The sequence below is a fragment of the Gymnodraco acuticeps genome, unplaced genomic scaffold, assembly GCF_902827175.1.
Source record: "Gymnodraco acuticeps unplaced genomic scaffold, fGymAcu1.1, whole genome shotgun sequence".
NCBI classification, from domain to species: domain Eukaryota; kingdom Metazoa; phylum Chordata; class Actinopteri; order Perciformes; family Bathydraconidae; genus Gymnodraco; species Gymnodraco acuticeps.
In genome coordinates, this window is record NW_022990484.1 from 2,323,550 (window position 1) to 2,340,025 (window position 16,476).

At 43.2% G+C, this 16,476-nt stretch overlaps 1 protein-coding gene across 3 annotated transcripts in view; it reads left to right on the forward strand.

Annotated features, from left to right (window-relative positions):
- Positions 1-4,102: 4,102 nt before the first annotated feature.
- Positions 4,103-16,476, forward strand: part of per1b (period circadian clock 1b) — a 12,861-nt gene continuing 487 nt past the window's right edge. The window contains exons 1-20 of one of the 3 annotated variants that reach the window (XM_034226309.1): positions 4,103-4,239; positions 8,004-8,858; positions 9,025-9,278; positions 9,482-9,603; positions 9,709-9,910; positions 10,012-10,206; positions 10,539-10,617; positions 10,785-10,891; positions 11,053-11,206; positions 11,444-11,708; positions 11,823-11,931; positions 12,095-12,254; positions 12,350-12,453; positions 12,731-12,880; positions 13,497-13,814; positions 13,909-14,705; positions 14,798-14,960; positions 15,095-15,299; positions 15,412-15,562; positions 15,654-16,476. The exon at positions 15,654-16,476 is cut by the window's right edge and continues 487 nt beyond it. In XM_034226309.1, coding sequence (XP_034082200.1) covers positions 8,443-8,858; positions 9,025-9,278; positions 9,482-9,603; positions 9,709-9,910; positions 10,012-10,206; positions 10,539-10,617; positions 10,785-10,891; positions 11,053-11,206; positions 11,444-11,708; positions 11,823-11,931; positions 12,095-12,254; positions 12,350-12,453; positions 12,731-12,880; positions 13,497-13,814; positions 13,909-14,705; positions 14,798-14,960; positions 15,095-15,299; positions 15,412-15,562; positions 15,654-15,932 — 4,230 coding nt within the window. In that variant the 5' untranslated portion in view covers positions 4,103-4,239; positions 8,004-8,442 and the 3' untranslated portion in view covers positions 15,933-16,476. The remainder of the gene's footprint in view (positions 4,240-8,003; positions 8,859-9,024; positions 9,279-9,481; positions 9,604-9,708; positions 9,911-10,011; positions 10,207-10,538; positions 10,618-10,784; positions 10,892-11,052; positions 11,207-11,443; positions 11,709-11,822; positions 11,932-12,094; positions 12,255-12,349; positions 12,454-12,730; positions 12,881-13,496; positions 13,815-13,908; positions 14,706-14,797; positions 14,961-15,094; positions 15,300-15,411; positions 15,563-15,653) is intronic. The other 2 variants (XM_034226310.1, XM_034226311.1) reach the window with 2 other exon arrangements.

A 16,476-nucleotide genomic window follows, 5' to 3' on the forward strand; every position in this document is an offset into this window, starting at 1 on the left:
GGGTTCACTCATGCTACTTCCCTCTTGGTTTGTTGTTCATAAAAAAGGCGGTTTCAGCATTAATGTTAGAGAATAGATTCGCTCAAGTACTACATTGGTTTTTGGTACACACTTTTATACTGTGATAGAGCATACAAAATAACAAAAATACAATAAATTATGATGTATTATAATGCGTTGACGTAAAGATGTATTTCCCACAAATGCAAAGGCTTTATTGTCATATGCACATACAGTGTAGAAATGGCAAATCTTCAGTCCCAATCTCCTCTAATATTGCAACATAGTTATAGAGCATAAAACAATAAAACAAGTGCATGTGCAATTAATGCAGATTGCAGTAAACTATATATAAAAATAAAGAAATACAATAAGCTAAATACTGCACAGAATGTTGTAAGCGACCAAGTAAATACAGGAGTCTATGTAAATAGACTAAGGATATACAAGAACGAAATGTAAAATAAAATGTTCTACAGTTAAATAAAACATTTAAGTAAATACTGCAATAAACAATAGCTGCAATTAAAGTAATATTCAAACGAGCTCAACATTGAGTACAAGTCATATACCATATCATTTGGGCATTATGTTGTATTCAATTGAGTAAAATTAATGTAAGTGTTTTTGCATAATTCTCTAGATTAAGGCGCCATCTACAGTATGCAGAGCACCTGTTTCACAGTTGTTTAAAATGTCATTTCATAATTGTAAGCTAGTGCAGAGAGAGATGATTCCTACAGTATGCTTTTCTTAAGATGCAAAGCTCTAATTCAGTTTTCTGAAACAGGATGTGAAATCTTCATATAGGCGTTATTCAGCCAAGCATATGTACATTGAAATATGTTGCCTCAATTTAAGAGACTTTCTTCTTTGGGAACTGCACTGTAAAACCCCTTAGGCAAAGGTGACATTTGTGATCTTGGGATATTAAGATTAGTGATTAAAGAACCTCTGTTTAAGATAGTCCAAACAACATCAGCAAGGAAGGTCTGTGAAGCAAAAAAACTAACAAGACATGTTCATGTGGTCAACTTTTAAAAAATAAATCAATATAAGATGCTGGAAATATCTGTTGACAATGAGTGGTGTTAAAAAAAGCACTGTCAGCAGGATTATGTGCAAAAAAAAGGTTTTAATTTACAAAAATATGTATGGAAAAAGGCAAAAGGTTCAAAAAATAAGCTGAGAAAGACCCTGCTGCCTGTAAAATAGTTTTCCCATTACTTCCAAAATTGGCAGAGACCTCCGTGACGTCACTCAAAGTTTAGAGTTAGCTGATGACACTAACCTGCGTCTTCTTCACTATATTAATAGCAGATGATCTGATACCAAAGAAAGGTTTAGCCTGTTTAGCTAATCTTGTGAAGCACAAATAAAACTAATAAGAATACAAATAAATCAATAACTAATGTAATTTTTAAGTTACATTTATTATTAGCATTTTCAAGTTTTATTGCACCATATATTCCAAATGTTTTCCCTCCTACGAAGTAAATGTTATGCAATGCTGCCTTCTACTGGACACACTCATGCTTACATTTGGATCTGCACGCCTACTTGCAGTATGAATTATATTACATTTAATTTAGGTGATGCTTTTTTTTAAAGTGACATACAATAAGAACAATAAACCATTAAGATACAAACTTAAACTGCAAGAATCATGCAGGTGTATTCTCTTAAAGTAAGCCACACCATTGTTGGTGCATGCGCATTAGCTTTAAATAGGCTTAACTTTGTAAGTACTATAGGTGGGGTAGGTCATTTTTAGGTAAAGTTACATACCTCACCTTTAAACCTAACAGAAAGACATATTCTATAGTATAGAATATGTCTTTCTGTTTAATAGCCAAGTTGCGGGGAAAAACAGGTGGGTTATAAATATGAATGTATGCATTATTTAACATGCAAATGTTCAAGATGTGAAAAAAAGTGTTGACATTAAATGATTTCACACGTCAAATGTGAAGTTCACATACACATGGATTGGGTTTCACAAACACGTGACTTACATTTAATGGTATGATTTATTTGTATTATTGCCTTTGTAGCCTGTCTAATACTTTAAATTAGGTACATTTAGAGTGGTTAACATGATTGTGGTTAACATGTTTGTAACAAGAAGTGGACTCAAGCACATGCTGGCACCTGGTGCAAAACACCAGACACACAGAGGTCAGCAAATGAAAAGCTGCAAATCAAAATGAACAGGACACACAGATGAAAACCCACATCAACATAATCATGATTCAAACATCAGAAAATCTGCCGAGCATGATATTATTTTTGTTTGCACTTAAATTGATTCCTTCTCAACAAAGGGTTAATTTTGTATTATACATTGGTAATATATCATTCACAGTATACACTCTAGTCAGACCTGTACTAGTGAATAAACTTGCAGATATATGCAGCTGTAAAAACCCAGTGGTTAAGTCTCCCTGCAACTTCCAGTAAATAAACTCAGAGCAGCAAAATACACGTCACCAAATAGCAGAAAGACCAAATAACCAGTTAAATCGGAAGAAAGTACATTTGGAGAAGGGCGTAAAGAAACGTCTTAATGTGGGGCTCACGTGGCACTACGAAGGGACGGATAGAGTTCTGCATGCTTAAAAATATGTATGTTATTTTGAATAATTTTCCAACTCAGTCAGTAGGCAAATAAACCAGTTTTAATTTGACTGCTTTACTTACCGTGCAGGGATACATGATAATATAACATGTAATTACGTTATAAATGATGATGTATGTATCTTAGTGGATTAAGCCACCTGGCTGTACATAGCGATTACCTGCAACATATGTGATGCTTACGCAGATATATGCATCAATAATTACAAACCAATAACATAGGCATAATATATTATTCCCAAATGGACCATTCTGCAGGATGAGGACTCTTCCTACCACTACATTAGTTTAATGCAAAGATATATAATGAATGTATGCAGTGTTTATTCTACTGTTATCATGATCAAATATTGATTGACAAAATAATCTCAACCAAGATAAGAAGATGCATTCATGCTGATATTGATATAGTTTTATAGTGATAGTTAGGTGTGTATTTTTTGTTTTATGTGCTTTGGGACACAGTAAATATGCTCCCATGAAATACTAGTGCGTTATTGTTATTACTCCCTTGCATGTGCCCTATATCTTCACTGTTTACAGCCTCTCACCAACCACACCGCCAGCCTCGTGCCTTTTGAGAGGGCATGCAGAGCAAACGACGTCACCATCCAGGAGCACGTTGAAATGTGCATGCCGAGGCTTTGCCGCAGCCGTAAAGACGAGGCAAGCGCTCAGCAGGAATATTCCCCTCGTGGATCTGTGCATGTGAGACACAACCCAGACTGAAAGCTTAGTTTATTCTGAATAAGATTGTAAATTCACGTTTCCAAGATCAATAATACACGTACAATGATGATGATGATGATTATTATTATTATCATCATCAATTGTATCTGCAATTTATTTAAAAATGAAATCTAAAAACGTAATATACCTCCATTTATGACATATAAACGATATAAACATGTATAACACACTTCACATATTGTATTCCAATTCTATTTCAATGTAAATACTGCTAAATTAACATTTATTTTAATTATAATGTTATTATAGTTGTCTTAAAATAGTTTTCTATCTGTGTTTTTACTTTTTTTGTGACTTTATACCAAATCAAATTCCTCCTAGGCCTATGTGTCAACCTACCGGGTAATAAACCTCTTTCTGAATAATTAAACGCTACTCTTATCATAGTAACTACAGTATACTACAGTATAACAACATCAGGTGTCTCTACATGGAATTACACTACGATAGTACCCGTATATTACAGTCAACCAAGTAGGCCACATGTGTGGAGAGGGATCCGCCCTCTCATGTCTGTTTGGAACTAAACTCTGCAACGTGATCCCAGAGCCCCGTGCTACAAGCCACGCCCCTATCAGCCAATCAGAACGCGCAGGGGCGGGTCTGGGCGGGGACATAAACTCAATCTGTCCAATCACGGTGGCGATTCAATATTACTCGCTAGACCTTCCACTGACACGTGTGTCCCTGCGTGTAAACTACTGTAGGGGGGTCGAGCAAAAATGTTTAGAGCATATGCAGACCAGTGAGCAGAGGCGGTCGGTGCTACAAGGAGTGCTGCGGCTTCTTATTGACTTTCACACACCTTACCCTGGAATATCAAAGCTGGTGTGGTTTTGAAACATATCTACGGTAAGCTGGTCGTTGTAATATTGATGTCTGTCACTCTTGCCTTCAAGCTAACGTTAGCTTTCTAGCTGTCACTTCGCACTGCCAGCGTATTCACGACATACATGTTTTCCCTTAATTTGACGGCTTCATTAAGTAGATAGAACAATAGATACATGTGTATTTATGAGGTGATTAAGCTATTCAGACAATCTACTGAGAAAGCTGTCTTTAACCCTTTACTGTCGCTGACACGATAGCATCACGTTTATTACGTTATCTCTTTAAGGTAGAAGAAGACAACACCACTAATGACAAAGCCGGCAAATATCAGATTCCTCCACATTTTATGACCTTTTTATTCTTTGACATTTATCGTGTTGACACGCATGTGCAAATTGCAAAAATATATTTACTTATCAGTATCAGGGCTGCTAAATGCCTCCTACTGTGCAGCATGTGCGTGTATGCTTGCAAACGATAACGTTAGACATGTTGTGTTGATGCACATCATGCATTTGCATTAGTGAGAATGCACATGGGGCGTATACAGTTCTGCAAGAGGGCTGCATGGATGCTCTGTGTGTCGACAAATGTGCTGCTGTAAATGCACCATAATGATCGGTCATTGCATAGTTATTGACACCAAAAGCACACGATGGACGTCTGCAAGGGTATCTGCAGGTCCTTGCAGATATCTCACAATATAATGTCCAAGTGCGCAACGCAGCTTCACAGCAACATCCAACAAGTTTGCATGTGCCAGGTATTGTGTAGTGAACAGAAGATAACCAAGACAGGTGAAGTAACCTTTCTTCACTTAATGTTTAAACTAAGCTTCAAATATAGATGATTCAGCGTGTGCAAAGACCAAGAACATGACACTTTTCCCACCAACAAGTATTATTGTGCATTGATGGCAGGTAGTGGCACAGGTGGTGCAATCTGCATGTTAACTATATGATCACATGTTTGATAAGGACTGACTCATGATTTGAAACAGCTTACAGTTTTCCATCACCGTGATACTTTAATATGGGAATGACTCACCAGCAGTACCTTGTTTGGACTTTGATGGTTGTCACTTGCAACACAATTGTTGTTTGAACATTGTTTGTCCTGTTTTTGACCATAAACTAAGACACTTTGTTTTTATACTATAAATGTGACCAAATTGCCTTTTTAAGACGGTGGAAAAGAAAACTCTTAAGACTACAAAGGACAGAGAGTGATGGAGATTAGTTAGGTAGCAGTGGGAGACCAATGATACTAATGCAAAGTGAGTACTGTGGATTGAACTTGATATCATATTTTCATGTGAAATCTTTAAATTAGTGTACATTCCTGTTCATAGTAATGTCATTAATATATTGTAATGTTTAACTAAGAAGTCATGGCCATGAGGTCCTCTAACTGATCCTGAATCAGTTGAGTATCCTTCTATCCTTCCATATTACAATATTAAAACTGGAGGCTTAGCTGAGACCTGGCAGCCAGCTAATAAGCAGCCCAGCCTCTGCGGGGCTCTCTCTCTGATTGGTCCGGATAATAAAATATATCAACCAATCAGAAGCCGCCAATGCTTGCGGAGAGCACCGCCGCGGACACGTGCAGAATGTACACAGAGAGCTGCGCTGGCAGAGTGATGATATTCACTGGAAATTGCAATGTGAATGTATTCCCCGAATAGTAAGAAGGAAATAAAAACGATTTTCTTAATGTTTTTGAATAATGTCGTGATGATGTGAGGGGCGGGGGGAGATCACACATGTTCTCGCAAGGAGCTACGCCACACCTTCCTGCAGCCCTCGATGCAGTGAGGATGTGAAGGTTTCATTATCTACGAGAACAGGTCATGTGACTCCTTGTTCTGTACAAAGTTGTATCTTTATTATATCGCTTGTAATCATATGATGGGCTTGTGAATGAATGACAGGCTCATGCAAAGAACACTGTCTTTGATGAAGTGAGAGTTTCTTTGTGTGTTCTGATAAAGAATGCCCCTTGATAAAAATGAATGGATATATGTTAGAACCTTTCTATAAATAAGGAACATATAACATGATCATTATAAAACATTACAGATATTCAAATTAAAAAAGGTATTCTCACAGTTGAGAAACGTGAAGAGAGGCCTGTTGAAAGTCTTTTGCTCTAACGGTTGACCTAACCCTTCTTCAACATTTGTATAAGACTGATGATGCATTTGCTTTCCCACACAAAAATAGACACATCCTGATATAATCATAGATTGGTCTTACAATCGGGTGGCATTAAGCCTCAGTGTTTCGCATTATTACCTCACACTGTCGTGGTTTCAAACCTGACCTAACTGTTTCCTGCATGTCAGCGGGGGGGTTTTCATGGCCACCCCGTGTTTCTGTGGTTCTTTTCTCCATGTGCTTTGGATTCTTCCCTGCTTAGCAAGACATGCATGTTGGGTACACTGGAAGCAAAATCGATGTGTCTTGCTCGATTGAATTTGAGGATGCACCCTATAACCAAATAGCCCACTACAGCTAACATAGCAAGTGTACAGCTGCATGTGAGCAGCCTGTACACTGTTCCCCACCAACACCTCCACTACCACCTCTACCCACCTCCACCACCTCTACCCACCACCGTGTGCTTCTTCCATCACCTGTCGAGGTGCGAGTTGATGCCAGCCTGCATCGACGCCTACTCACGCCCTGCTTGCATATTTCACGATCATTATTCCTCCTTCCCTCGCCAATTTCAGCCATAGCTCACTTTGTCACGTGTATCAACCAAACATATGCTAATTTGAATGTAGCATCATATGAATTTGTCAAACTGAATACTTGCAGTTGTTTACCATTATCCACTCCAAGTTGTTACGTTTGCTTTGGTTATGTCCATGTAATGAGTCATATTTGTCATTAGCGGTGTGCACCTGTTATCCTCTGTTCAGATGTAATGAGCAATCTCCGGCTGGTGGGGGGTCACTGTCCACTCAGCCATGTTGTGTTAGTGAATGAGAACAGGAAGCGTTGAATCAGTGCAGGCAGGGACATAATTAAACAAGTCCTGATCCAATTCTGCACTTAAAACATCACTGCACACCTAAAGGAGCCTGTGGGGAAGATAGGTGGAGACATTTGTAAGGATTGAGGACAGGGCCTGCGTGTTCTTCCGGCTTAAAGGATTACGGGGCGTATTCTTTGCACTAGGAATAAACAGCAATCATTTTAAACTTGTATAGGTAGTGGCCTGATGTTAACTTTTAAATTACTATTCATAATTACACTGTATTATTGTAATAACCCTTGTATACTAAGCTTTGTCCCCCCCCCCCCCCCCCACCTGGTGTTCTGTTGTGACTGTCCTCTGGGTGAAATTGGATTAAGCTTTGGCGATTAACAAATGTCATTTCGTCATTAGCACTTGTACACCAGTGCTAAATTCAGATGCATACGCACTTGCTGCATGCTAATGGGGATTATTGTCATTTTGTGTTTAAAATGGGGTGGTGTTTTTATTCGAGATAATCTGAGTGAAAAATGCTAACAGCTGGGGCTCTGTGCGGCAACAACAACCACAAACACTTTTTCATTCAATTCATTTTCAATTCATTTTCCAAACCAAGGCTGTGACAGCAGCACATGGCCACCTTTGAAGCTTTGAGGCCAACAAGATAAACTCATCATAAGCGCTCCATTGTGTCTCTTCATAGCTGTAGGACTTGAACATTACAAACATTTTGTCATCATGCAGCTAATGACTAATTATTTTCTCTTTTCTTCTATGTCCTTTCTCCACAATCTCAGATGACCTTCATCTGAAGCATCACATCTCTGAAGAGGCAAGAAGACGAGATACAGAGTGTTCTCAGCTCTCACCAAGAGCTGTTCTCCCACTCTCCCTCACAATCTCTCATCCCATCTGTTGGAGCCCAGTTGCCAATGCTGTTTCGTAAACAGAAATTCATCTCTTATCTGCATCACTTGAGTGACCTTTCAAGATAATTGCACAGTTTTGGAAGGGCAGCTTTCGCTTTTTGGTCATTTGCTAAATGATTACAACCATTTGAACATCTGCACTTTTTAAAAACTTTAAAGGGAGGGCCCAAGCTCTCTGATTTACCGTTTGTTTTGCACCAAAAACAATGAGTTTCTCTGTTAACGACAAGCCAATAAGTTAGTTATTGCTGTTTTCCCCTTGGCTGACACCTTCAAAAAAGCTGCTCCAGCCTCATCCTACTCTAGTATGAGTTATGACAACTCTAACTCATTGCCCCGCAGCAGCCCTAGAGGGCGAGTGGCAAGGGCCGACGAGAAAGAAAATGAACAGGAAGCAGAATCAGAAGGGTTAACCTCTCTGAAAACGAGCAGCGTTAAGCCCAGCGCTAATGGCTCCTCTCAGGAGCACGGGAGTGGAAATAGAGGCGGCTCATCTCCCAGTGTGGGGTCGGCGTCTGGAGGCTCGTCCCGAGACCGTAGGGGACCCAACTCAGATGATATGGACGGACACTCCAGCGGAAACGACTCTGGGGAGAGGGAGAGCGAAGGCGGGATGGAGAGAGACGGCGCGTCGCGCGGGCGCCAGTCCGTACGCAGCTCCCACAGCTCGTCCAATGGAAAGGACTCTGGCATGATGCTGGAAAACACTGAGAGCAACAAGAGGTAAGAGAAAGAGAAGCTAAGTGACAAAAATAACATTTGAAAAGATTTCCATAGCAACAGTCTTTATGCCAAAAGGCTCTTTGCATCACTTGCTAACACATGCTAATTACACATCTGATCCAGAATGTCAAATTCACCGTAATCATCTCTGTCTCTTCTTCCCCAGCACCAACTCCCAGAGCCTCTCTCCTCCCAGCAGCTCCCTGGCCTACAGCCTGCTGTCCACCAGCTCTGAGCACGACCCCCCCTCCACCTCGGGCTGCAGCAGCAACCAGTCGGCGAGGGTGCAGACCCAGAAGGATCTGATGAAGGCCATCAAGGAGCTGAAGCTCCGCCTACCAACGGAGCGCAAGGCCAAGGGTCACACCAGCACCCTAAATGCACTCAAATACGCACTGCAGTGTGTCAAACAAGTCCGAGGTGAGGGGGGTCTTTTTGTTTGTAGCTTCTTAAAAATGCAAATGTGACAATTTTGTGGCGATCAACGTTTTTAAGTCTTTTTTGAATAACTCTTGAAGCTATAATGTTTTAGTTTCTGCCATTTGCATTAGGCTTACTACAATATAAAACAAATTCTTTACCTATATACCCATCCTGAGTAATGTATTGTGATTTGTTTACAGCCAACAAGGAGTACTATCACCAGTGGAGCGTAGAGGAGTGTCAGGGCTGCAGTCTGGACCTGTCGGCCTTCACTATTGAGGAGCTTGACAACATCACATCAGAGTACACGCTCAAAAACACAGTACGTTCATATCAAATACTCCAGCACTCAAGAAGTTTATCTAATAAAAAGTATTTGTTTAAAGTGATTTTATTCTAAGCTTTCCTCCTACAATTTTCCTTTCAGGACACTTTCACCATGGGCGTGTCATTCCTGTCAGGGAAGGTGGTGTACGTATCGCCTCAGGGCTCTTCCCTGTTGCGCACTATGCCCGAACGTCTCCAGGGGGCGATGTTCTCTGAACTTTTGGCCCCGCAGGACGTCAGCACTTTCTACAGCGGTACAGCACCCTGCCGTCTACCAAACTGGGCCTCTTGCATCGGGTCAGGTGAGCGGAAAAAAAGATCACCTTTTGGAAAAAGGGATATGAAAATAGTTTTGATTCCAGACAGAAATGATGCTCAATGTCTGAACTCTCTTTCCTCTCAGCTTCTGCTCCAGTGGACTGCACTCAGGAGAAGTCCATGTTCTGCCGGATAAGTGCCGACCGGACGCATGGCGGCGAGATGCGCTACTACCCGTTCCGCCTCACGCCGTACCAGCTCACCATCAGAGACTCAGACGACTCTGAGCCACAGCCCTGCTGCCTGCTCATCGCCGAGAGGGTCCACTCCGGATACGAAGGTATTTGTCATTTTACTACAGCTACTCTCTACTATAACTAAAGTCACAACGTATTTGAAGCTTAAAACTGATTCTTCTTGCAGCTCTCCACATGATGATGACCATTACTCACTATGTAATTTAAAACTAGTTAAACTGAATCTTGAAATGATCTGTGTGTGGGAGAGAAGAGAACAATAGCAGACACCTTGAAAACCATTCTCCTCTGAATATGGATTATATCATAGACACCAAATGATTGGGTCTAAATAGCAGTTAAAGCTTTTTATTATATGTATAGTCTTATGTACTTATTTCTCATCTGTTATATCTTCTTCCTCTGTTCCTCTCAGCTCCTCGTATCCCTCCAGACAAGAGGATCTTCACTACAAGTCACACTCCGAGCTGCATCTTCCAGGAAATTGACGAGAGGTCAGTTATTCAACATTTCTATGGCTATTACTTTCGTAAAAGAAACAATTTAAAATCTTTTATTCATCACTTTCCATCTGTGAATATTGAATTGTAAGCTGATCTGTTAATCTAGGATGTCATCAAACATTGTATTAACAGTGTGTAAATACATTTTTTGTTTGCAGGGCAGTGCCATTGTTAGGATACCTGCCTCAGGACTTGGTGGGAACCCCCATCCTGCTCTACATTCACCCTGAAGACAGGCACATCATGGTGGCTATACATGAGAAGAGTGAGTTTATTTAGCACTGCACATACTGTAACTTCTGCTCACATTAGTCATACACTTATATGACTGAGTTAGGGTTCTAAATCTTCAAGTCGTTGCGGCTTCCAGAAATGATCAGTTTTGGTATTTTATCCTCATATATGTCTGCACTTTTGTCTCTTCAGTCCTTCAGTTTGCAGGGCAGCCGTTTGACTATTCGCCTTTGAGGATGTGTACCCGAAACGGGGAATATGTGACCATCGACACCAGCTGGTCGTCCTTTGTCAACCCCTGGAGCCGGAAGGTGGCATTCATCGTAGGGCGCCACAAAGTCAGAACGTAAGATCAATAATTCACTCAATTACAAAACGAAACTTCCAAGAGCCTTCAATATTAAAAGTATTAACAAAGCAAAGTGAATGAAAGGAAATATGGTTGATTGTGACATTCATAGAGATTAAGAATCTTATAATAGACTGTTTGTTAAAAGACCAAAGCTCAACCCCTGCCATCTAGCAACATCTACACTCAGGTGTCTTCCTAGTGTGCTAAGATGTTCTCTTTCCCCGTCTCCAGGAGCCCTCTGAATGAAGACATGTTCACGGCACCTCAGGGCTGTGAGACTTGGACCACCACCCCCGACGTGGTGCAGCTGAGCGAGCAGATCCACCGGCTCCTGGTGCAGCCGGTGCACAGCGGCAGCTCCCAGGGCTACAGCTCGCTGGGCTCCAGTGGCTCCCGAGGCTCCCGGCGCTCCCACCAGCAGCGCCTCAGCGCCGCCTCGTCCAGCGACAGCAACGGCCCCGCCATCGACAAAGCTGCCGTCGCTCTGCGCAAACCTGTGAGTCTGAGCAGCTAGGGCTTCTAGATGTAGCTACATTTTTGTCTCAGAGTGAATTCAATAAAATGTTAGATGAATGTCCGTCTAACGTGTTTGGTGCCGTTGTTTTTCTAGATGACTTTCCAGCAGATCTGTAAAGATGTCCACATGGTCAAGACTAACGGACAGCAGGTTTTCATCGAGTCTCGTCACAGGCCACTACCCAGGAAAACCAGCAGCACAGGTAAATTAAAAGCACCGTTACACAGTATAGGGTTGGAACTCAAAAAAGGGACAATAATCAAACTGTGGCTTTTCGTTGATGGGGTTCCAAGTAATATTCCTCACATGTAACGTCAAAAAGACTCCATTGAAATGCTTCCTGTTCCTCTCTTTTCTCCGTCCAGGCGCAACAAGCATCAGAGCAATCGGCAGCGACCCAATCAGAGGCTTGATCGCCGACATGACGATACCCCCCAAAGCTTTGCTCCCTGCTCCTCTCGTGCCAAAGGAGCCTCCTACTGGCTACTCCTACCAGCAGATCAACTGTCTGGACAGCATCATAAGGTGTGTGTGCAAGCACGAAGCCATTCTGTATCTATCTTAGCATTTCTTTAGGGGTTATGACTTCACTAATCCAACATCTCTCTTACTCTACGCAGGTACTTGGACGGCTGTAACATTCCTAACACGGTCAAAAGGAAGTGTGGCTCTTCCTCCTACACGTCTGACGAGGACAAGCAGCAAGATGGCGCCTACAACACAGGTCTTTTTCTTTTGCCTCATTATGTTGGTGTGTCGTTTGGTGTTTTAACTTAAATACTCTGATCCACTTATTTAAGTTCATTTCCTTTTGGTCAGTGTGTATTTACCAACAAAATTACCTATGGAACATCTTTTTGTTGTTGAATATGGATTTTCGTTTTGTCTTGTGAACCGCCTCCTTGATTAAGATGAAGCATGCTCTGTTGGTGTGTCTTGTCTGTGCTTTTGTGGACGATACACGATCACTTACAGCAACTTGTTGGACTTGTTTTCCTCAGCAGGTGGTTCAGTTAACCTTGTAAGTGAACCACCTCCTCTGCCTCCCCTGACCATGGCCACAAAGGCAGAGAGTGTAGCCTCAGTCACGTCGCAGTGTAGCTTCAGCAGCACCATCGTGCATGTGGGAGACAAGAAGCCTCCTGAGTCAGGTGGGAATCCTCAACACTCACACTCTCTGAACCTGGTCACTCAGCAGCTTGTTTCTTTCATATAACGATACGGAGTCGTTGCATGCCTTGAATTTCCTTTAATAGCCTTCAATATGATTTAGCTTTTCATTTGAGATCCTTTCTTTTCATTATTATTTTTGCCTTCCTTTCTTGTTTTGCAAAGACATTGACCAGAAAGTGTTAAGTACGATGTTGCAGAAACCTGTAGTCGCATGGTTAAAACTGCAGATTTTGCAGATTTTTGCCTTTGTTTCTCCTTTTGGTTAATTTCTCTTCATTTCCTGTTTGTCGTCTCTTCTGCCGTTTGCTTTTTTTCTTTTGTTTTACAGTTTCTGCTATCTTTTTTTCTTTGCAAAGTGACCATATAGCCATTTAACACACTACTGCATATCTACTACTGTCTTTAACTTAAGTTTGCTAACATTAGCCATCATAAGCTAATGGTCGTACCAGACCAAGTATGGCTGTATCAACTAAATCCACCATTGTATTTGATGTATTTAACTTTTCATTTGTCAGAAGATGTTGTTTTTTCAGAAGTCACATCGCCTCACTTGACTGTTAACACCCCTCATCGTTTTTCCCATGATCACAGACGTCATCATGGAGGAGGCACCCACTACTCTCACTCCTGCTCCGTCTACATCAACAGCGACGCCTCTCACAGCCATCGCCTTTCCTCCTCTCCCTCCCCCTCAAGCCTCTCAGCTAGAGAGGTACAAACGGAGAAGTGGCAGTTTAGGAGGAGGGGGCCGTATGGGGCTCACAAAGGAGGTGCTATCCGCCCACACCCAGCAGGAGGAGCAGGTGTTCCTCGACCGCTTCAAGGACCTCAGCAAGCTGCGTGTTTTCGATCAGACGGCTTCGTCCACTCTGCACTGTCAGAACCCGGCTGCCAACCCTCTGTCGCGAGGTACTAACACTAACCCTCTGTCATGTGTTTATTACACATTCATTGTTAATTTAGTTCAAATTGCTAACATTGAGCGTCTTCTTCTCTCTCCCAGGAGTGCGTTGTTCCCGGGATTACCCCGCCGCCGCCGGCAGCAGCACCAGCCACCGGCGAGGTCGAGGCGGGAAGAGACTGAAGCACCAGGAGTCGTCTGAGCAGCACAGCTCTCTGCGCCTCAGTGGGAGGCGCCATGACCCCCGAACCAGCACCGCTCTCATGCCTCTCACCATGCCCCTCACCATGCCTCTCACCATGCCTCTCAACATGCCCATCGGACCCCCGACAAACTCCTCCTCCTGGCCATCTGTCGTCTCCCAGGCCAGCATTCCCGCCGCGCCATTCGCTCCTGGAATGCTTCCGATCTACCCCGTCTACCCACCAATGGCACAAACCTTACCCGTTCCAGATCCATCCCGTTTCCCCCCCGCCCAGATGGTTCCTCCCATGGTGGCCCTCGTTCTGCCCAACTACATGTTCCCCCAGATGGGAACCCCCATCTCTCAGCCGGCCCCCAACCCCGGACACTTCTTCAACCCGAACTTCACATACCCCACCCAAGTCGTCCCCACCATTATTTCCAACCCAGTGCCAATCCCAGTCACCTGCGCCCCGTCCCGCAGCAGCACCCCCCAGTCCTACAGCCAGGTCCCCCCAGAGTCCCCCCTCTTCCAGTCCAGATGCTCCTCGCCTCTCAACCTGTTGCAGCTGGAGGAAACAACGAGCAACCGGCTGGAGGTCGCCACGGCGCTGGCAGCATCACAGCAAGCCCCGCCCTCTGTTCAGGGGGCAACGACCGGTCAGAGCTCAGCCAATCAGAGGAGCTCTGATGAAACTTCCAAGGAGAATGAGAATGTAAGGACACTATAGGCTTTAGAAACCTTTGCATATGATATCATTTAAATTGTTTCTTGGAATATTTTTTCTAACCTTTTCTTCCCCATTAGGGTGAGGCTAATGAGTCCAACAACGATGCCATGTCCATCTCCAGCGACCTGCTGGACATGCTGCCGCAGGAAGACGCTCGCTCAGGCTCTGGCTCAGGGTCCTCCGGCTCAGGCTCTGGTTCCGGCTCCAACGGCTGCAGCTCTTTTGGCACCAGTGGCATGAGTGAGTAATCTTAATTTACCATCTCAGAGGTTACCAAAATAGATGTAAAAAGTTTCAGAATGCATGGTTTAAAGCATGTACTGCAAACGAAAATCATTTTGTTGACTAGTGTACTCTTTTTTTTCTCCATTCAGGCAGCAGCCAGGGCAGCCACACCAGCAAGTACTTTGGTAGCATCGACTCATCAGAGAACGATCATTCCCGCAAGCAGCCAGCAGGGGGCAGCAGCAGTGTGGGTGGAGAGGAGCAGTTCATCAAGTGTGTCCTGCAGGACCCCATCTGGCTCCTGATGGCCAACACCGACGACAAGGTCATGATGAACTATCAGCTGCCTGTCAGGTATGACGCTGGGCAAAATGTGCCCAAACTCAACAGATTATTCACAGTTTAACACCTGCTGATTTAATACACTGACTTATATTGACTATTTTTCTTTGTTCCCGTTCAACAGAGACATCGAGACTGTGCTGCGAGAAGACCGCGAGGCGTTGAGGAACATGCAGAAACAGCAGCCACGCTTCAGCGAGGACCAGAAGAGGGAGCTGAGCCAGGTTCACCCCTGGATCCGCACAGGACGCCTGCCCCGAGCCATCAACATCTCTGTAAGCACACAACCCTGTGCTATACAGTAGTGTTTGGATACAACACCATGTAGAAATGATTGGTAACAATGTCTTTCTGTCTTTCTTTTAGGGCTGTACAGGCTGCAAGTCCCCCCCTTCTGAGCGTCCCACGGCTCCGTTCGATGTTGTGATTCACGAGATGGAGATGTGCAGCGCGCTAAAAGCTCAAGGAGATGGTGCCGGCAAGGGCATTACAGTTCCTTCAGAGGCAGCCATGGATGAAGCTCACCCAGAGGAAGAGGAAGAAGACAAAAGAACCAAAACGCAAGCCAGAAACCAGGAAACGACAGCCGAGGCGCCGAGAGCGGCCTCAGAAGCTGTGAAAGAAAGGTCTCAAATGACTTACTGAGGAGGTGGCCAAAGATGATGAACCCTATCAAGACGTTTCCGCGCCGATGTGCAGAAGACATGCACCTTCCCGAACTTCCTGTGCCCAAATAAAAAAATCACTACTATACTATACCGATCGAGACAACTTCCGTCATTGCTGGACAGGACACTAGTTCATTCTTCATGAAGATGACAGCACAACACGCACGTCGTAAGACTGTATATTACAATGCCTTGGGAACCACAGGACATGAGCACTTTCCTTGATCTTGACATATTTATTTAAGCTGTAAAATAGTCAGAAAGGACTAAAGATGAATGTGTATCAAAAAGGCGCCTTTACGTATAGATGGATGTGCAATGCTCTCGACGGAAAAGAAGGGAGCTCTGAGACTTTTCTTCTTGTTGAATGTTTTACAGGTGGTCTGGAATCCTAATCCTCAAAGAGTTCATTTTGTATAGAGCGACAACCAGTGTATTTTGTAAACAATCTGTATATTTTTATACTATCTGCCACTGCGAATTGTGATAGGATAAATGTCTTAAAGAGTGTGTCCTGTTCA